General features: G+C 46.0%; 1 protein-coding gene across 1 annotated transcript in view; it reads left to right on the plus strand.

Annotated features, from left to right (window-relative positions):
* PA2G4 (proliferation-associated 2G4) overlaps positions 1 to 7771 on the plus strand; it is a 29704-nt gene extending 21933 nt beyond the window's left edge. The window contains exons 8-13 of the mRNA XM_040341091.1: positions 520 to 598; positions 1302 to 1435; positions 1819 to 1913; positions 2137 to 2264; positions 4165 to 4218; positions 5143 to 7771. Coding sequence (XP_040197025.1) covers positions 520 to 598; positions 1302 to 1435; positions 1819 to 1913; positions 2137 to 2264; positions 4165 to 4218; positions 5143 to 5196 — 544 coding nt within the window. The 3' untranslated portion in view covers positions 5197 to 7771. The remainder of the gene's footprint in view (positions 1 to 519; positions 599 to 1301; positions 1436 to 1818; positions 1914 to 2136; positions 2265 to 4164; positions 4219 to 5142) is intronic.
* Positions 7772 to 20278: the final 12507 nt, after the last annotated feature.

Consider the following 20278-nt stretch of genomic DNA (forward strand, 5'->3'; position numbering starts at 1 on the left):
TTTATATGGTTGCCACTAGATGTAATCCACCCGACTGAAGGCTCCTCTACCATGTCTGCATTAGGAAAGTAAGAGAAGAGCAGCGAGCTGGTCACAATAGCAGCGTGCACCTGAAAGAGGCTATGCGGGTCGCCGTAGGTTTGAGATTACAGGCCACGTGGGATGGCTCCATGGGTTGAGCGTGCCTGGCATATGATTCTTAAAGTGTTTGTTAACCCAAAAATTGCAGATCTTGGTGATAGGGTGACGGTGTGTTATGATGTGTCAAGATAAACTTCCTGAGTGGTCAGTGGTGTGGGTTTCTGATATCTATGAGAAAACAGGTGTGTCTGGGCAAATGATGTATGCATAACTGTCGCTGCTGTAAGATCTACTGTACAAGTGGATGGGAATGCACTTTGCCTTTATCCACTATGACTGGCATTGTATTGTGTAACTCTGCACCCTGTTTGTCTGTTTGTAGCTGGATAAAGGGAGGGGAAAACTTGTTTGAATAATTTTTTATTTATTTTTTAATAGGAAGGACCATGAAAAGGCAGAATTTGAAGTTCATGAAGTTTATGCTATTGATGTTCTTATTAGTACTGGGGAGGGAAAGGTGAGTTGTAGAGTGGTATGGTTTAAAAGACAAGTGTGTGTTTTCTGAGACTGCCATAAGTCCAGGCAGCTGGTGGATACTAAGTCGGGATGACACACTGCATGGACTGAGCTTGGTGACGTCAGCAGAAAGCGGACTTCAGACCGATCTCCGCTGAAAACGGGTCACAGGAGTTCAAAACTAATTGCACTCCTGTGACCCTTAGGAGAAGCCCAGCCTAAAAAGCTCAGGCTGGACGTTTCCTTTTTAAGCCTGATTTAAAAAAATGTATAAAAGCAACAATGCTGAAGTGCAGGCACCTTTTATCCTAGCCCAAGGTGATACATGGGGGCCACAACTTCATTAGGGCCTCAAAAGCCAGAGCTGATCACGAGGTTCAAACATTTTAGAACTTGAGTGGGGCAAGGCTTAATTTTGGGAAGTGACAACAAATTGTCTACACGGGCAGAAGTCAAAGTCTCATGTATGCCATGGGCCTAGCATCCGATGGGTTCCCCAGTGGCCGATTTGTAGATTGATGCAGATATGTGCACTCGCAAGGATCTTTGCAAAATAGGGCCGCTGCTTTTACGTTGATTTCTACAAGGCTCTTGTACATCATAAGTTACCTTGGTAAATATTTAGGCCAAGGCAGGTTTTATTTTAAATCCGTAATCCACATGTGACCTTATTGCTAATGTATAATTTATAAACCTTGAATTAGGCAAAGGATGCTGGACAGAGAACAACAATTTACAAAAGGGATCCAACTAAGCAGTATGGACTGAAGATGAAAACCTCTCGTGCCTTTTTCAGTGAAGTTGAGAGACGTTTTGGTGCCATGCCATTTACTCTTAGGTATGGTATATGCTTTTTGGAACGTCAAAGGAAGCTGCAATTGCGTAAATTGGCATTCTAGCGCTTTGTGGAACTATTTAATTTGGCCTATTTGCTGGATGCAGCTATCAGTGTTCATTGAAACTTTGCTGACCACTGTATGCTCTCTATAAAAGCAAAATACTTTATGCATGTGTTGCAAGTCATTCCTTTTTCCAGTTCTTAGCTAGAAATTGCTTCTACTCTTGAAAGCTGTGTCTATTCATTCATGGCTGAAATATTTGTATGCAAACATTCATTTAACTTTTTTTAAATGGCCTTCAAACACTTGAAAGAAATCTAAAATGTATTCTGTTGGGTTCAGCGTGTGTGTTCCTAAGTTTTATTATTCAAACTTTTTACAGGGCATTTGAAGATGAAAAGAAGGCAAGGATGGGTGTGGTGGAATGTGCAAAGCATGAATTGCTCCAACCTTTCAACGTACTCTATGAAAAGGAAGGTGAGATTGCAAACTGCATTTTATGTGGTATGTTTTAGTATCCTTGCATAATTAGGTTTCCTGTGGAAAAATGATTATGGGTTACCTGAGCATGGTCGTATGGTCTAGGGCTGTGCTCACATAACCTTCATGCATTTTCTATTTTATTCCAGCTTTTCATTTTTAAGATTTTGGAGAATTTTGTCAAGTCTGTATATTAACTTATTGCATTTTCTCTTCTCAGGAGAACACGTTGCACAGTTTAAGTTTACAGTTCTGTTGATGCCTAATGGCCCCATGAGAATAACAAGTGGTCCCTTTGAGCCAGATTTCTACAAGTCTGAGCTTGAGGTACAGGATACAGAGTTGAAGGTAAGTGGATGTTGGTTGGTCTTAAGACTTTACATTTTTTTTTTTTTTTTTTTTTTTTTTTTATTTTCAATATTTAAACTACCAAAATTGCCACAGCAGACATTTGCAAAATCTTTCCACTTTTGCTGATCTGTCCAGAAATGTTAGCCATCAGTTTTTGACCTAGATAATGAAGAGGAGAACATCTTCAAACTTTCCTGATGTCTTAACCTTTCCTAACTCTGTGCATTTAAACCAGTTTTTCAAAACGTCAGCATTGATGGTCCCAATATGACAGTATTTAATATTTTTGTATTAAATTTGTGAGGTGCCATATTTTAAATTTTTTGGGGATTTGTGTTTCACTTGATACATTCAGAAAAATTACCGTAAAAAGTAGACTGCACTGAATTCTGTTTGCAACATCCTTAACCACTTCAGCCCCAGAAGATTTGGCTGCTCAATGACCGGGCCATTTTCTGCGGTACGGCACTGCGTCGCTTTAACTGACAATTGCACAATTGTCGTGCAACGTTGTACCCAAATAGCTTTCTTTTGGTGGTATTTAATCATCTCTGCAGTTTTTTTATTTTTTGTGCTCTAAACAAAGAGCGACTATTTTGAAAAAACACAATATTTTGCACTTTTTGCTATAATAAATACCGTATTTATCGGTCTATACCACGCACTTTTTTGCCCTTAAAATCAGGGCAAAATCGTGGGTGCGTGATATACGCCGATACCCGCTTCCCTGCGCCGTGTTTGAACCACTGCGCCGACATATACCGAGCGCAGTATACTCGGGCAGGCTCGGCTCCTCTCGCGGTCATGTCCTTTACGCGAAAGGAGCCGAGCCTGCCTGACTATACCAGAGTGTACTGCGCTCGGTATATGTCGGCGGAGTGGTTCAAACACAGCGCGGGGATTCGACTCGGAGACAGCGCGGGGGGACACCACAATGGCCGCAGAAGGACACTGGACAAGGCCGCCGATGGACCTTGCAAGACACAAACTGTAAGTATAAAACATTTTTTTTTCCAGGAATTTCAGGGCTACATTAGGGGTGCGCGCTATACGCCGGAGCGCGTAATAGGGAGATGAATACGGTATCCCCAATGTTTTTCAAACTTTTTTTTTTTTTTAAAGTTTAGGCAGAAATGTATTTTACATATTTTTGGTAAGAAAAATCGCAATAAGCGTATATTGGTTTGCGCAAAAGTTATAGTGTCTACAAAATAGGGGATTTATATCTTTTTTTTTTTTTTTTTTTTTTTCTTTTTTCTGTACTGTGACATTATGGCAGGCAATTTTGACACATTTTTGGGACCATTGGCATTTATACAGCGATTAGTGCCATAAAAATGCACTGATTACTGCGCAAATGTCATTGGCAGGGAAGGGGTTAACTGAGTGTGTGTGTGTGTGTGTGTGTTTTATAACTGGGGGAACTCGCTATAGGAGATGACAGCTTGTGATTCCCAGCTTGTAGGAACTCACAATCTGCATCTCCTCTCAGGACACACACACACACACGTCCGTATTTTGCCTTTCATGCCTGCGATCGCTCGTGGCCAGCGGTCATCGCGAAAGGCGGTCACATGCTTTGGCACCCCCGCATTGCAGCGGGCGCTATCCTGCTTAAACTGACCGCCGTACAGTTACAATGGTTCGCTGGATTACGCTGACCTGCCGCTATATAATGATGGCGGCAGTTCGGCAAGTGGTTGTTTGTGTTTCTCAAAGGCTGAAAATAGCTCAGGCTGATTTTACAGAAAATTGTCTTCAAAACAATTTTACAAAGTTCTTCATTCTCTGTAATGTCCCTGCAATAATATTTCAGCATAGACCAACTACTTTTACTGGCCAGTAAATTTGTATACTGTTGGCTTATTTAGTAACCAATTTATTTTGTTTTTTTCAGGCACTTCTCTCAAGTTCAGCTAGCCGAAAGACCCAGAAAAAGAAGAAAAAGAAGGTAATTCTTGCTCATGCCTATTTGGATTAATGTCAGCAGCTATAATTTTTTGTTTCTTTTTTGAATGAGACATAATTGGGCTTATGTAGTAATCTGAATATTCATCCTTTTATTATAAACCTTTTTGTTTAACTTTGTCTAAACCTTGCAAATGCATGCATCTAAGCTGCTGGTTCATATGTTGAATGTTTTACAAAACCGTTGGAGATGGGATTTAGTGTGTGTATTAAAATCCATTTTAGTGTGGAGGTTGGTAAGCACATGCGCAAAAATACAGTGACATAAAAATTAAACTATGACTTGGCTGTCCAGCGATCCAGCACTGTCCTCACCTGTGCTAATTTGCTTCGGGTCCAGGCACTAGCTAGCATCTTAACTAAGGGAAACTGGCAATAATGCTTAATTGGCTTCACAGCCGGCTTTCCACTGTGCATGCAAGCTTCAAAGCACTTATCGGTTGGGTCCTTACAGACGTATCCCTCTACTGGAAAAGTAAGCACACTGTCAGATCCACAGTGGAAACGCACCTTTTCAGTTGGAAAAGCAGATGCAAATGTAAAGTTTTTTTTAACCAGGGGTGGAGGCCCTGTTCTTCCAGTCTCTCATGTGATCTTCCTATGCCAGACTGCTCAAAATCGCTTCAGAGATCTAATGGTTTGAATCCCTCACTTTTATAGCGTGTGAAGCAAATGGCTGTAGCATTCAATTTGCTGGATGCCTTTGTATATTTTCACATTTTTGTGTGGGAATTTTAACAAAAGTGTTGAACTGCAAACCACGTCTGTAAAAAAGACTACCCTTCTAGCGGTTCACTCATAAATTTTTGCAGTCGCCCTTTGTCTATGGCCATGGCCAGTCTAACGCATAGAGCATTGAACTATAGCTGCTAATGAGATGTAATAGTGTTTAAATTTTTTTTTGTAGGCTTCAAAGAATGCAGAGCAAGCCACTGCTGAAGATAATGAAGGCACAGAGTGAGGAAATCTAGATCCAAAGGTGTTTGACTTCGACCTGCCAGTTTATTTTTAGTACCTGAGTTTTTTCTTTTTTTTTGCCTCTCCCCTCTCCCAACGAAATGAATTGAAACTGAAAAAAGGGCTTTGTTGGTGATCTAACAGAGTACTATTGGATCCTGGCCTCCCCTCCCATCCTCTTTGGATACAAACATGGACGCGGAGGAAAAGACCTCTTTGGAATTCACACCAGACTACTTTACCAAAAGAATATATAAATACAACCAATAAAATCAGGCATATAAACCAGTCTTTAGACCCTCTTTATAAAAGAATTTTGATATTTTGTAGGATTGGGACAGTCCATTGTTTAAGTTGAAAACCACTGCTGTCACAAAACTTGCATTCATTTTTGTCTGTTTTTGACTTTAAACCACAAGTCTATTTATCATTCCTTTGCTGTTCTTACCCTTGCTTGATTGTTCCCTATAGCTGTGTTTCTATTACTGAGATGGGGACCTCCAGTATGCAGTTTGCAGGACACACCGTGCACCACAAATTTTGTGAACATTGGAAATACTTTATTCAAACTGATGAACAGTGCTCTTTAACCCTTAACTTGGTGGCGATCCTAGAGCTGGTACTGCACTTGTAACATATCTGGTTTCATCCCAGTGTATTCTTGCTGATACCAAAGTGTATTTCCAATTTTCACATAATGCCTGCCACTAGTATGGCCATCTCCTGAAGGTTTTTATTTTAAACCGGCCAAGTCAATTGGCAACTCGGTTTATGGTAAAATGCTGCTTCTCTATGCTCAACTGGAATGATGTTAGGATTGCAGAGGCTAGAGTAAAATTCACATCTGAAAATCTGCATTCCACACGTATCTAGTCTGTTGAGCAGATTCATCAGCCTATCCCCTCTCTGGTTTCCATGTCAATTTTTGCAACTGCAGGATTGAAATCGTATGATACTGTACATGCATATACAACATATATGAGCTTCAGTGTTTTCCTGTGTGAGTCCAATGTTATGTGCACTAAAATTTACTTTTTATCCTGATCTCATGTTCAGCTATTGATAAGTGCTGTGAGAATACAAGCACAGGGTCTGCCCATTGCAGGATTGTTTTCAAAGGTCCAGCTTGATGAAGTGACTAACTAGTGAGCTTGTATTCTGCAACAAGCATGCCATCTGAAAAGTCTGCACTTTTATTGTGCAGAGTTCTAGATCAATAACTCAGTGGCTGTAAAGTTAGGGCTTGGATTAAAGCCCTGGAGCTTGCACCTTTTAAAACAAGTTGGAAATTGTAGCTCCATTTTTTTTTTTTTTTTTTAATTGCAGGTACAAGGGCACACTTAGACCAATTCATATTTTAAAAGTAAGAGAATGTTGCATGTAAAAGTCCTTCTTTCTTCTTCTTTTTTTTTTTTTAGGGAATGGGAAAAGGAAGCAGATTTTTCTATTATAGCAACTGTTGTACTTCACCCGTCCTTGTATGAATTGGTAATAACAAATGCAATCATGTCCTTATTTTTCTTTATTAATTGACTGATCTAGTCCTTCTTTTCTGCAAATGGTGGCATTTGATTAGGGTTTCGTTTTTAAAATGTCATGTATTTTCCATCAGCTATGCTCGGTACTAATCCCTGACTAGTAGGTGGTATCTAAATATTACTAGTGTGACCTGTAGCGTGGCAGACTGCATGTGGCTGTAGTTTAAAGAATAGAATGTATACATGCATTGAAGATCATATATGGTTATACTGTGAAAATGCAGTAACTCCTCTTAAGCATTCTCTGTCACTAAAAATACAGCAATACCTGTGGGATGGTTTATCATCAAAAGGTTTCAAATATGTATGGTTGCTTTTTTTTTTTTTTCTTCTTCTAATCAGTGCTTTCAGATTGTTCCATTTAAAAAAAAAATGGGCTTTTTGCTGTGGGTCCTGCTTAATTGGCCCAGCAAACCCTGCTTTCATCTGTTTTGTTTTAATATTAACCATGCATCCATCCATCCCCCACACATTGTGGGGAAAATATATATTTTTATATCATGTAATAAACTAGCTTTTACAGATCACATCTATGTAGTTCTGGACCTGTGAGGAATATGGGGTTACCACACTCCTCCTAAAACTGATCCTTGGCCACTTCATGCTCTGTCCTTAGTGGGACAGGCATGTCCGTCAGGGACTTCAAAGTGATGTTACATCTTATCTTTAAGTTTAGTTTGGCTGGAAAGGGTTCAGATCAAGACTCCTAAGCAGCTGGATATTTTGAAGTTGTAATAACACTTATTTAACTTGTCTGTCATTCAAAGGGACAATGTTTTTCCTTTTTTACATGAAAAGGGACTATTGGTGCGCGTACCGTGTTTGCTGATGGAGGTCATAGGTTGTGATTGCCCTGTGGTGCAATTCCAGTCTAGGATGGTGATATCACTGTGATTGCAGGAAGGAAATATTTAATTTTCTACTCATTTTACTATTAGATATGTATTTCTTGGAAAAATGCCTGCAAGTTATGTTAAAATTCCCTTGCAATCTGTATATTTTCCCAAATAAATTTGGAACTGACTGGTAAATTTTGGCAAATATTCTGTATTCCTTGATTTCTTCCTCTTTTGGTGAAAAAGGGTTACTCTAGGGGTTGCTAATGAGCACTTGCCGTCTTGAGAAATTACTTTTATGTGACCAGGCTGACCCTCCTTCCCTTCAATGAGTGAAAAAGTATACGCGTGTGCTGCTTTAGTCCTTTAAGATGGGTCACACATATAAGGATGGCTGTGGGTACTGACACTAGTTGACAAGTAGATGTTTCCCCACCCATTGTGGGATACCTCTTATGATTCATGGCCAGCTTACAGATTGGGCCATTGTCTACAAGGTTTGGCCAAAAGCAGCCCATAGATTATGCAATTTTTTTTTTCCCCCCCTTCCACTGAAAATTGCTTGATTCCACCATCATGATAGTCAGTGTTGATGGGGAAATCACTCCTGCAGCACTAATCAGAAAATATCCGCAAGGCTTGCTGTACACAAGTGGATTGATGCACTTGTGTGCAACCAGAGTGCCCATACATGTGTTGAAGTTCAGTCAATCCCTGCTGAATCAACCAAATTTCTATCCATGTAGGGCCGGCTTTGTCATCACATTATGTAACCTGGCAGCCTTAATTAAGGGAAGGAACCAATTCTGCACTTTTCAGGCACACAGTAAGCAATCGTTTAATGCTCTTGTATAAAATAAGGAATTTCAAATGGAAAGCGCAGTACTGGCCTGCCTGCAATTTCTTGCTGGGAATTAAGGATACCCATCAAGCTGAAACATTAGGCCAGGGATATGCAATTAGCGGACCTCCAGCTGTTGCAAAACTACAAGTCCCATCATGCCTCTGGGTGTCATGCTTGTAGCTGTCAGTCTTGCTATGCCTCATGGGACTTGTAGTTCTGCAACAGCTGGAGGTTCGCTAATTGCATATCCCTGCATTAGGCATTTGCTTGGAAGGGTCAGGTCAGCCCTTGGTGTTTTTTTAGTCTCAAGTGCTTTTTTTTGCATTGAGAATTGAAGAAAAAGCTGTGGACGCCGCACTCCGTTATAACAACTTTATTAAACACTGTCAAACCATATGTTTACAGAGGCACAGGGATAACAATACTGCCACATTTCACACAACTGTAGGGTGCTTAATCATTGCCTAGAGTGGCGTTCTTGTCTTTTTGCTTTTATGCATATTGGATTGCTCCAGAAGTTAAAAGGCAGATCAAGGTTTTAAAATAGCTGTTTTGGCAAATTGGCTTGCTCGGTTAAATACCCCATAATCCAAGCCGTTGCTGGCTTCAAGCTGTGTGTGTCTGTCTGTTTGTTTATTTTAGAAATTAACCAGAAAGGCCCCAACAAAAATTAGGGCTGGAGTCAATAACTTAAAAAAATTGAAGAAATGCCACAGTAAACATTAACTTGCTCCTCAATAAAAAAGATTTTGCAAAAAAAAAAAAACATTAACTTGCTCTACATTAAATTGGGCTTCATTGAGAAACCTGTTCACTTTCAGTCACAATTTTTTCATGGCAGGGGAGTAATTGGTCACCCCCCACAAGTCTGATGCAGGAGTTGATCCTGTAAGCAGAAATGGTACCACAGGCTTGCATGATGCACTAGCTTGGGGATATGCAATTAGCGGACCTCCAGATGTTGCAGAACTACAATTCCCATGAGGCATAGCAAGACTCTGACAGCCACAAGCATGAACCCAGAGGCATGATGGGACTTGTAGTTTTGCAACAGCTGGAGGTCCGCTAATTGCTTATCCCTGCACTAGCTTATGGCCTTGCTGTCTGGTCTGAGTTTTGGCCCAACTGGCTGTAATGAGTTCTTGCCCATGTAAGTGATTTGTAGAGCAGAGCACAGAGGGAAGTAGTACATTGGGCAGTGTTCAGAAATCTGTAGGGTAGAGTGCAATTGTGCACCACTCAGAGCGGGGGTTGCCGATCTATCCCAACTTGCACTTATAAAGAATTCGCCAAGGGCATTTTTTTTCAGGTTGAGTTTATCCTTTCATCCAACTGTTTCCTGCCAGATGGGTCAGAAAAGCTCAGGCTGCATCAACACAATTGGTTAAAATCCTATATGCCTGTTAAAGCTCCCTCAAAGCTTGAGAAACCTGCTGCTCATGCCACATTTTTAGCTGTTACCCTTGGGACTGTACGCTGCCTTTTTAAAGCTTCAGTTTAACTAAAAAAGATTGAGAGCCCAGGGGGATGAAAGATTAGTGATGGCTTTTTTTAGTTTTTGCAAGTGTTACACTAAAAGCCAAAGTTTAGTGTTGTGATAACTAAAAATCTGCACAAGACATAACTTGAAAGCATATATTCTACAGTTGGGTCCATATATAGGCTCCATTTTCATAATTTTGGCTCTGTATGCCACCAGAATACAATTTAAACAAACCAAATTAATTTTCAGCTTTAATTCAAGTGGTTGAACATGAATATCAAGTACAAATTTTAGGAACTGCATCCATTTTTATACAGTCTCCACATTTTCAGATGCTCAAATGTAATTAGACAAATTAATATAATCATAAATGAAATGTTTTTTAATATTTTAAGAATTCTTTACTGGCAATGACTGCCCAAAGTCTGGAACCCATGGACGTGACCAAAGACTGGGTTTCCTCCTTTCTGATGCTTTGCCGGGCTCGAACTGCGGCTGTCTTCAGTTGTTTAAGGGTCTTTTTGCCTTCAGCTGAAATGCATGATCAGTTGGGTTAAAGCAGAGTTCCACCCAAAAATGTAACTTCCACTTTTTGTCACCTTTCAGGGGGAAGGAGGGAGCAGATGCCTGTGTAATACAGGTATTTGTTCCCACTTCTGGACATAGATCACCGCGGTGACCTACGCTACATCCAGCGCCTACTCTGTCCCCCCCTGCTGTATTCTGGGAGACACAGGTCCAAGATGACAGTAGGGAATCGGGAAGTGAAGCCTTCACTTCCCGATTTCCTTACTGAAGATTGATAGCGGCAGCACCAGAGAACCGATGGACAGATCTGTTTCGGCTGCTGACATCGCGGGTGCCCTGGATAGGTAAGTGTCCATATAATAAGTCGTCAGCTGCAGTATTTGTAGCTGCTGGCTTTTAAAAAAAAAAAAATCACTGGAACGCCGCTTTTAAGAGCAGGAGATTGATGCGGTTATTGCAGAATAGTCCACGCTTTCCTTCAAAAGTTCCTGGGTTGCATTTGCAGTGTGTTTTGGATCATTGTCCATCTGTACTGTGAAGCGCTGTCCGATCACCTTTGCTGCATTTGGCTCAATCTGGGCTAACAGTATATCTGTAAACACTGCAGAATTCATCCAGCTGGTTCTGTCACATCAATAAAGGCCAATGGCCCAGTGCCACTGGAAGCCATGCATGCCCGTGACATACTGCCTCCACCATGTTTTACAGATCTGTGCTTTAGATTATGAGCTGTTCCAAGCCTTCACACTTTTTTTTTTCTTTCTTTCTTCCCATTATTCTGGTACAGATTAAAGAAGACCAGCCTGAGCTTGTTTGACTGCTCCTATGGGTCATACGAGTGTAATTTGTTTTGCACTCCTGTGACCCGGTTTCAGCACAGAGCGGACTGAAGTCCGCTCTCTGCTGACGTCACAGGAAGCAGTCTAGGCACTGTCATCACAACAAAGTCTGAGTGCCTGGATTGACACCCTGCTCAGCCTCTCAGTGAGCCCCTGAGATGGCTTCTCCCCACCCCTCCACAGCTCAGCACTCCAGTGAGTGTGGGGGGCAGAGCTGCTGATTGACAGTCGGCAGCTGTCTGCTCGGAGCTGTGAGAACCGAGCCATCGGCAGTGTTCGATCACTCAATGGCTCCTGCTCTAGCATCTGCCTGCGTAGCCAGGAATATGAATGCATGTTTCCAGAGGGGACAATTCCGAGGAGGTTATAGACTCTCTTGAAATAATAAACAAGGCAGTAGCATATTTGGCAGACGCGATAGTGGAGGCTGTCGGGACCTCAGCTAAGTCAGTGGTCCTCCTAAACTCCGCAGGGAGGGCGGTCTGGGTTAAATCGTGGCAGGGGGACCATATGTCCAGGTCACTGCTCTGCGGGTTACCTTTTGAAGGTTCCCAGCTTTTTGGTCCTGCTCTAGATCAGGTCCTATCGTGCTCTGCAGAAAAAGGGAAACAGTTCCCAATCAAGGCCAAGAGAGGGAAAGGCAAAATGTTTCCATGCCCCTTCTAATCAGGGCCAGTTCAGATCCAAGAAAGGACACGAATAGAAGATGGGGGGGAAAGGGAAAGAGTGGACAGAAGGATGGCCTGCTCTTTTCCAGACCTAAGGACAACAGCAAGCAGTCAAAGTGACACCAGCATCAGGGTAGGGGGAAGACTTTCTTGATGGAGAAGGATCTCGGCTCCTATATCTTGACATAGGAAATATCATCTGGAACTTTTCTCTCCTCCCCCTCAAAATTTTACTCTGACCCATCTCCCCAAAGAACCATTGAGAGCAGAAGGGTTGATGGACAATTGGCAGATCAGGAGGTTATGGTCCCTGTTCCACCCGAAGAGCTTTACCAGGGATTTTACTCCCACGTGTTTGTGGTCCAGAAACCTTCAGGGAAACTGAACAGGTTTCCAATACACAAGAGCTTTCGGATGGAAAGCATTTATACTGTGAGGAAACATCTATTGAAGGATGCTTTTATGGCCACAGTGGAGTTGAGGGATGCGTATCTCCACGTGCCTGTTGCCCCGGAACACCAATCCCTGCTGAGGTTCGCAGTCCTGACTCGCAAGGGAATACTGGCAATACCGAGCACTTCCCTTTGGGTTAGCTGCAAGCCCAAGAGTGTTCACAAAGATATTGGCAGAGGTTGTAGCTTACCTGCATTTACAGGGGGTATCTCTGATACCCTATTTAGACGATCTCCTGATCTATGGACAGTCTTTAGAGCAAGTGACAGCAGACGTAAACACAGTGATCTGCACCTTGGAGAACTTGGGCTGTATAGTGAACAGGGAAAAATCATCCCTAGTACCATCCCAGATAAAGACTTTCCTAGGATACTCGGTGGACGCAGGGGCTCAGAAGCTTTTTCTCTTAGAGGAAAAAAGGTAAAGGTAATATCAGCGGTTTCCTCTTTATTGGAACCCAGGGACTGCTCTCGCAGACAGGTCACAAGGGTCCTTGGTCTAATGACTGCCTGTATTCTGGCGGTTCCCTGGGTTCAGCTCCATTCCAGGGAGCTACAGTTTTTCCTTCTATCCTCCTGCGACAGGAAGTCTCTGGATGGGAAGGTAGCCATTCCAACAAGGGTAAGGACCTCCCTAGATTGGTGGCTGGGTCAGGACAGACTCGCGCTGGGTCGTCCCTGGGCCCAGTGGAATCCTATAAAAATTACCAGACGCAAGCGCTTGGGGTTAGGGTGCTCACTCAGGGGACCTCCAAGCACAGGGGTCTTGGACCCTGATCCAAGCAAGAGCCTCCTCCAATTACAGGGAGCTTCTTGTGGTGGGTCAGGCTCTAAAGGTCTTCGAAAGCAGAATTCAGGGACTAGATGTCCAAGTCCTTTTGGACAATGTGACAGCAGTTGCCTATCTAAACCGTCAAGGGGGTACAAGATCCAGAAAACTACCAAGTCTGGCCCTGGAGGTTCTGGGTTGGGCCGAAGGGGTCCTTCAATCCATATCGTGGTCAACATAAGAGGGACCCCCAATGTGGTAGCAGATTTCCTGAGCCAACCACCCATCCACCAAGGGGAATAGCAACTAAACCAGAGCGTATTCCTCCAGATAGGTCACAAGTTCAGGTTTCCGGAGATAGACCCTTTTCGCCCACAGAGGGAACAGAAAGGTGGAGCGGTTTTTCTCTCTCACCAGAGAGGGAGGTTCAAAGGGATAGAGAGAAAGGAAACTGCCGCTCCAGGTGAGTGCACTCAGCAATCAGTGTCCTCTCAGAAGCATGGGTGCAGACAATGCGTGGTGCAAAAACTGGAAGAAAAGATTGGACAGCCGCACTTCCACAAAATCCTTAATGTTGCCTTTAATGGTAAAAAATGGAAACGGCACTACAAGTCACAGCAGACAGTGGGGTGGATAGCTGACGCATTTCGCACTGGGTATAGTCATAGCTAAGTGCTGATATCCCAGTGCAAAATGCGTCAGCTATCCACCCACTGTCTGCTGTGACTTGTAGTGCTGTTTCCATTTTTTACCATTAAAGGCAACATTTTAAGGATGTTGTGGAAGTGCGACTGTCCAATCTTTTCTTCGAGGTTCAAAGGGAGTAGATGCTCTAGCTCAGAACTGGGACTGTCGCCTAGCATATGCTTTCTCTCCACTAGCTTTGATACCTCGGGTTTTACAAAGGCTGGCCAACTCGGAGTGCAAGCTGATTCTGATAGCCCCTTGGTGGCCCAAGAGGACATGGTTTGCTACTCTGAGGAATTGGTCGGTTTCCCCTCCTTTTTCTCTCCCAACCAGGCAGGATCTTCTTCTGCAAGGGCCAGTCGTTCACCCCAACCCGTGGTTCTTCAAGTTGACGGCATGGCTCTTGAGGGAGATTCTCAGAGGCAAAGGATGCTCCGATAAAGTGATTGAGACCCTCCTAGATAGTCAAAAAAAACAGTCACTAGGAGGATATACTCTTTGTCCCTAAATCTTAGTAGCAAGGGGGAGATATTGAGATGGATGAAGTCTCGTGGCCTAGCCGTAATCTGTACCCCTAGGTACTTAAAGGATGAGGTAATGGGTATGGCGCATAAGGGGTTAATTACCTGCGTATCATCACCACCATCCAGCAAAAGCAATGCCGACTTTGACCAGTTTATAAGCAAACCAGAGAATTTTCCAAAATCTGAAATTGCCACCATAGCCTCTCTGAGGGAGGTATCTGTATCTCCCAACAGAAGAAGGGTATCGTCAGCATATAACATCACCTTTTCCTGCTCATCTCCATAGCAGAAACCGGTGATGCGGGAGTTAGCCCTAATACTAATGGCCAGTGGCTCGATAGCCGAAGAGGAGAGGGGACAGCCCTGCCGCGTCCCTCTCCTCAATGCAAAGCTCCCCGACAAGGAGCCAAATGTCCTTATTGCCGCCCGCGGCTGGCTGTACAACAAACGCATCCAGGAGATATACGTAGGGCCAAATCCAAATTTCTGTAACACCGTCCAAAGATAGTTCCAATCTATGCTATCAAACGCCTTTGTAGCGTCTAAGGACAGCAGTGCCCTACTACCCATATTGTCCGCCCGTGCCTGCATATTAAGGAACAACCTTCTCAGATTAACCGCCGTGGATTTATTAGGCATGAAACCAGCCTGGTCTCCATGCACAAGTGAAGTTATCACCCCATTCAGCCGAATGGCAAGCACCTTGGCCAGTATCTTAACGTCGCTTTGTAGTAGGGATATGGGGCGATACGCCCCCGGGTCTACGGGATCCTTGCCTGGCTTGAGCAACAGTACTATATTAGCCTTGGTCATTGAGGGGGGAAGGGTCCCCCTCTCCCTGGCGCTGTTAAAGACCTTTAGTAGTTGAGGTAGTAGTACCTCAGAATACTGTTTGTACACTTCCATGGGCAAACCTTCCTCCCCGGAGCCTTGCAATTAGGGAAAGCACCGACTGCCTCCAGTAACTCCTCTACAGTGATTGGCTTGTCCAACAAGGCACGCTGGACATCGGACAGCTCTGGGAAAACCAATTGGGCTAAATACAGCTCCAGATCCCCCTGAGCATATGCCGTACCAGAACTGTACAGGGCCTCATAGAAACCCGCCAGTTCCTGCATAATCTGCTCTGGTTGCGAGACTACTCCTCCGGTCCCTGATCTTATAGCCCCTATAGCAGGCGAGCGTTGATGGGAGTTTGCAATCCGTGCCAATATACGGCCGGTTTTCTCACCCTCCTCAAAGAACGCCTGTTTAGCAAAAAACCTTTTCTTCTCAGCCGACGAGGAGAGCAATTGCTGGTAGGCAGACTGAGCAGCCTGCCAGGTCTCCTTGGTCAAATCAGAAGGATCTGCGATGTAAGCCCGTTCCATTTCCTGAACCCTGTTCTCCACTTCTATCAACAAAGCAGTAGAAGCTCTATTAACCCCATTCACTTCCCTTATGAGGAGGCCCCGAAGATACGCCTTAAAGGCGTCCCAGTGTAACATGTCAATCTCCATTCCGTCTCCAGCTGCAAAGTACCTCCGCACCCCCTCCAATATCTCCTCATGGGATCGAATGACTTTCAGCCAAAATGCATTCAGTTTCCACGGTGCCTTGACTAAGTTTGCCTGTGGAGCCACATAGAGCTGCACCACCAGGGATGAGTGATCCGACACGCTGCGGGGCCTGTGCGACAGGTCCGCTATCAGGGGAAGCATGCTCAGATTTCCCACCCCCAGATCTATCCTAGACAGACAGCCATGAGTCTTTGAGAAACATGTAAACTGCCTGCCTCCCGGATTACGGTGCCTCCAGATATCCACCTAGCCCACCTCTTGCAGCAACTGCACCAGGGGAGTACTCCTAGCGAGGGTCCAGGGCCCGGATGCCTATCTGCCACCTGACCCAAACAGCAATTAAAGTCGCCAAGCACGAGCAACGGGACATCCGGCCTGCCATCCAAAAAAGAAAGGAGGAGCCGGAGCACCGCTGCCGTGAACGGCGGGGGGATAGAAACAAGTGTTAAGGCTAGCCATTGGCTTGCCTGGGTTTGTGGGAGGAGCGTGGGGCTTCATATGCTCGCCCTCTTCTCCCAATGCTTGTCGGCGCTGCTTCCGGGTCAGGACGCATCACTTCCGGTTCCGGGGATCTTCCTGCTCCTCCTCCTCCGTCTGTCCGTTCGATCAAGCGATCGGTATCGCCGCACATCGTGGGCGGCTAACCCGTCGGCTGGCGGCGTTCACCCGTGTCGGGGGTGTGGCCTGGCTCCCTTCTTCGTTCGGGTGGCATTCTAGCCTCCGTGCGCGCGCCCTTGCTTCGCCCTGGTAGGGTCAGGTAGGTTTGGGGGGGCTGGTCATCTCACAGACCGGGGGGGGGCGGATCATCACGTGGACCGGGGGGTGGGCTGGTCGTCACACGGACCGGGGGGGGCCTGGTCGTCCTCCAACTAAGGGGGGGGGGGGGGCTGGTCATCTCACCGACCAGGGGGGGGCTGGTCATCACACGGACCGGGGGGGCTGGTCATCATACGGACCCGGGGGGAGCTGGTGTTGGGGAACGCATATATTGTTGGATCCCTGGCTGGGGGGGCTGGTTTGTCATTTCTTTTGTTGGTATGCTTTGCATAGATGCTGCCATGTTGCATGCTTGTTAGAATAGTCTTGGTGGAACAGAGTAAGGGAACCGGGACGGTTATAGCTCTGGTTTCCTACTATCTGTCTAGGTTGTTTCTGGTTTGCTTTCAAGCTGACTCTCTGTTAGAATGTACAGTTGATTCTTATATGTTTACGTATTTATGATCTATACTGTGTTATTACTCTGTGACCTTGACTACAAGAAAATAAAAAAAAGGTTAAATATGAAGAATAGTCTTGGTGGATGGGGGGGGGGTGTATGGGGGGGCTGGTTTGTCGTAAGCTGGGTATGATTTGCTTTCTTCCATCCCTTGTGCAGGGTGTCTGTTTTTTCCTGCAGGTGGCAGTATCACTGCAGGTGTATCAAGGTAAGTACTGCGGTTAGGTGGGGGGGTGGGGCACGGGTAGCTAGTCTGGGCCTCTGCTTCAGGGAATCACTGGGGGGCGGCGGTGGTGAGAGGTTTTACCCGCAAGCATCATGGATCTTGCTGGGACCTGTAGTCCCACGGTGCACCATCAGTCGGTCCCCTCTGAGCCACGCATACTCACCGCTTAGTCACGCTGGGAGTTTTAGGGGGAGGGTGTTCACGTTGGGTCACGGCAGCGCGGTGCCACTCCTCTGGCTTCTGGGGGGGCACAGGGCATAGTTTCGTTACACAGCTTCACTCTGGCGCAACATGGGGTGTGCTGGGTTAGGTCTCAAGCATACCTGTATCTGGCTCATCGGCTATAGGCTCCGCGGCCGCACGGCAGCTCTGGGCCATGGCCTCGCGCATGGCAGGCTCAGGTTACTGGGTGCATTCTGCCCAGGGTCACTTTTCCACCGCAGAGCACGTTCACTCTGGGTGGGGGGTGGTGGCGGTACGGTGGTCATCGTTTTGTTAATTATTCGTGATATATTTTCGCAGGTGGATTCAGCTGTGTCTGCGGCAGCGAGGTGTGTCTGTTTTCCTTTTGAGGGGATTTAGTTAGGTTACATATTCAGATCCGTCACGTCTTCGGATCAGTACGGGCTGAGTTTTCGTTTTTAATTGATTGTTTGCAATCAACTCGCCTGTACGTTCATACGTCATACGTTGCATCACACTTACACGCCTATTTCTGCCTACCACGGTCTGTAGGTTCTAAGCCCTGAGTGTGCGTTTTTAATTACCTGTGCAGCGCCACAGGTGCTCGGGCTCGCGCTACATTCACGCAGGGGGTCATGGTCATTAGTTTGTCATGCGCATGTCTTCGATAAGTTGCACCACACATTAGGTAGTTGCGGGGTTGTCGGGTGGCGTAGTTGACTTGTTGGTTGTTTTTCATAGGTTGTGAACATGTCCCACGTGTCAGAGAGTGAGGATCTTGCATTCATCCCGGCCACACCGTCTAGGGGCTCAGAGCACGGCAGCTCGCCATCGGTGAGAAGCTGGACTGTTCCCAGGCTCATGGCCGAGCTCCGTTCCAGGGGCATTCCTTTCGCGGCCTCAGCCAGAAAGGCAGAGTTATTCAGACTCCTTTTTCCCACGCAGTCCATACCGCAGCCATCTACCAGTACCGATCAAGCATCCCTGCTCACCGCTTTGACACAAATCCACACGGTGCTGAACACTCTTTCAACCTCCGTTCAGCTGTTGCAGGATAGGATGGATGTTTTGGAGGCTCGGCCAGCCGGTGTGGTGGTCCCGGCAGCTGTCCTGATTCCAGGGCCGTCGGCTGCCCCGATTCCAGGGCCGTCGGCTGTCCCGATTTCGGGGCCATCAGCTGTCTCGATTCCAGGGCCGTCGGCTGTCCCTGCTGCGGTCACAGAGAGGCCGTCTCCTCTGGCGGTTCCCGCTAGTTTTGGTACGGTGCCGTCCATCTCCCCTGCCCATTTTATCCCAGCCAACCTGAAGAGGGATATTCTAGAAGGCAAGGACGTCAACTTGGCCTCGCTCCTCATTGCATCACAAGATGTAGTGGAGAATAAGGCGTATGCATGCGGGGAGGTCTCGGTGGTCCTCAGGACCCGCGATCCCAGGTTAAACCGCAAACTTAGCATCGCCGAGTTCGTCCTGGCCTTCGGGATTTTTAGGGACATCATTTGTGGGGTAAGTCCTGCCAGGAGGGAGGAGTTGGACCTCTATTTACATAAGATCGTAGATTTGGCCCACAAGTATGGTGGTAGCTCGTTTTACGACTATCACAGATCCTTCTCGGCCAAAGTCGCGGCCATGTGGGCTCAGTTCCAGGTGGTGTCATGTTGGAGCGTGATCGATACTGAGCTGTTCTGCAGGCATTTTGCCAGCCAAAAGTCTCCAACATGTGCCACCTGCCAGTCTGCGGCCCACACGGCTAACTGGTGTCCTAATATTGAGCATCTGGGGGCAGTTGGGGCCAGCAGGCCTGGGTCAGGCGGCTCTTCTTCAGGCCCGTCGGGCTTAGTTGACAAGCTTGGCAGGCCTATCCATGTCCTAGGGAAGTCGCAACTGTGTAATAACTACAACTACACGACATGCAACTATAATCAGTGCAGATTGTTGCACGTCTGTGCAATTTGTTTTAGGGCACACCCCAAAACTGCTTGCCCGATTAAGCCCGCAGGGGCTTCCTGACTAAGTGTAGTGAACATCCCACGGCTGGATTTTTGGTTGGCGCATCACCCTTCGCAAGCGCTCAGGCGATTTTTGGTGGAAGGGTTTGAGGAGGGCTTTCATACTGGCCTCATTTCTCTTCCATCGCAGTCGCACGAGTGCGGTAATTTGTTATCTGCTACCACTAACCCTGAATTGGTAGATGAGTTGCTAGGGGTGGAGTTGGCCAAGGGCTTCATCATTGGGCCGTTTTTGTTCCCACCATTTGCCATGTGGAGGGTGAGTCCTGTTGGGGTGGTGAAGGAAAAATTTTCGAATAAATATCGTTTGGTGTACGATCTGTCTGCTCCTCATTCATCACCCATACCCAGTTTGAACTCCCTCATCCCTTCGGGGGAATTTGCATTGAAATACGCTTCCGTGGACTCTGCCATCCAGCACATATTGCAGTTGGGTGTGGGAGCTTGGTTGTCCAAGGCGGATGTGTCCGATGCCTTCAAGCTCCTCCCTATCATGCCGTCTTTGTGGCAGTGGTACGGCATGAAGTGGCGGGGGCAGTTTTTCTTTGCAACCAAGCTGACATTTGGATCCAAAAGTAGCCCGTGGCTGTTTGACACATTTGCCTCAGCACTCAACTGGGTGTTGGCTGAGCGGTTGGGGTGTGGTAAGGTTTTGCACTATTTGGATGACTTCCTGGTGCTGGAGAGCCCGGCTCAGGCGCCCAGGGATCTTGCCACACTTACCGATC

Source organism: Rana temporaria, chromosome 2 (genome assembly GCF_905171775.1).
Source record: "Rana temporaria chromosome 2, aRanTem1.1, whole genome shotgun sequence".
NCBI classification, from domain to species: domain Eukaryota; kingdom Metazoa; phylum Chordata; class Amphibia; order Anura; family Ranidae; genus Rana; species Rana temporaria.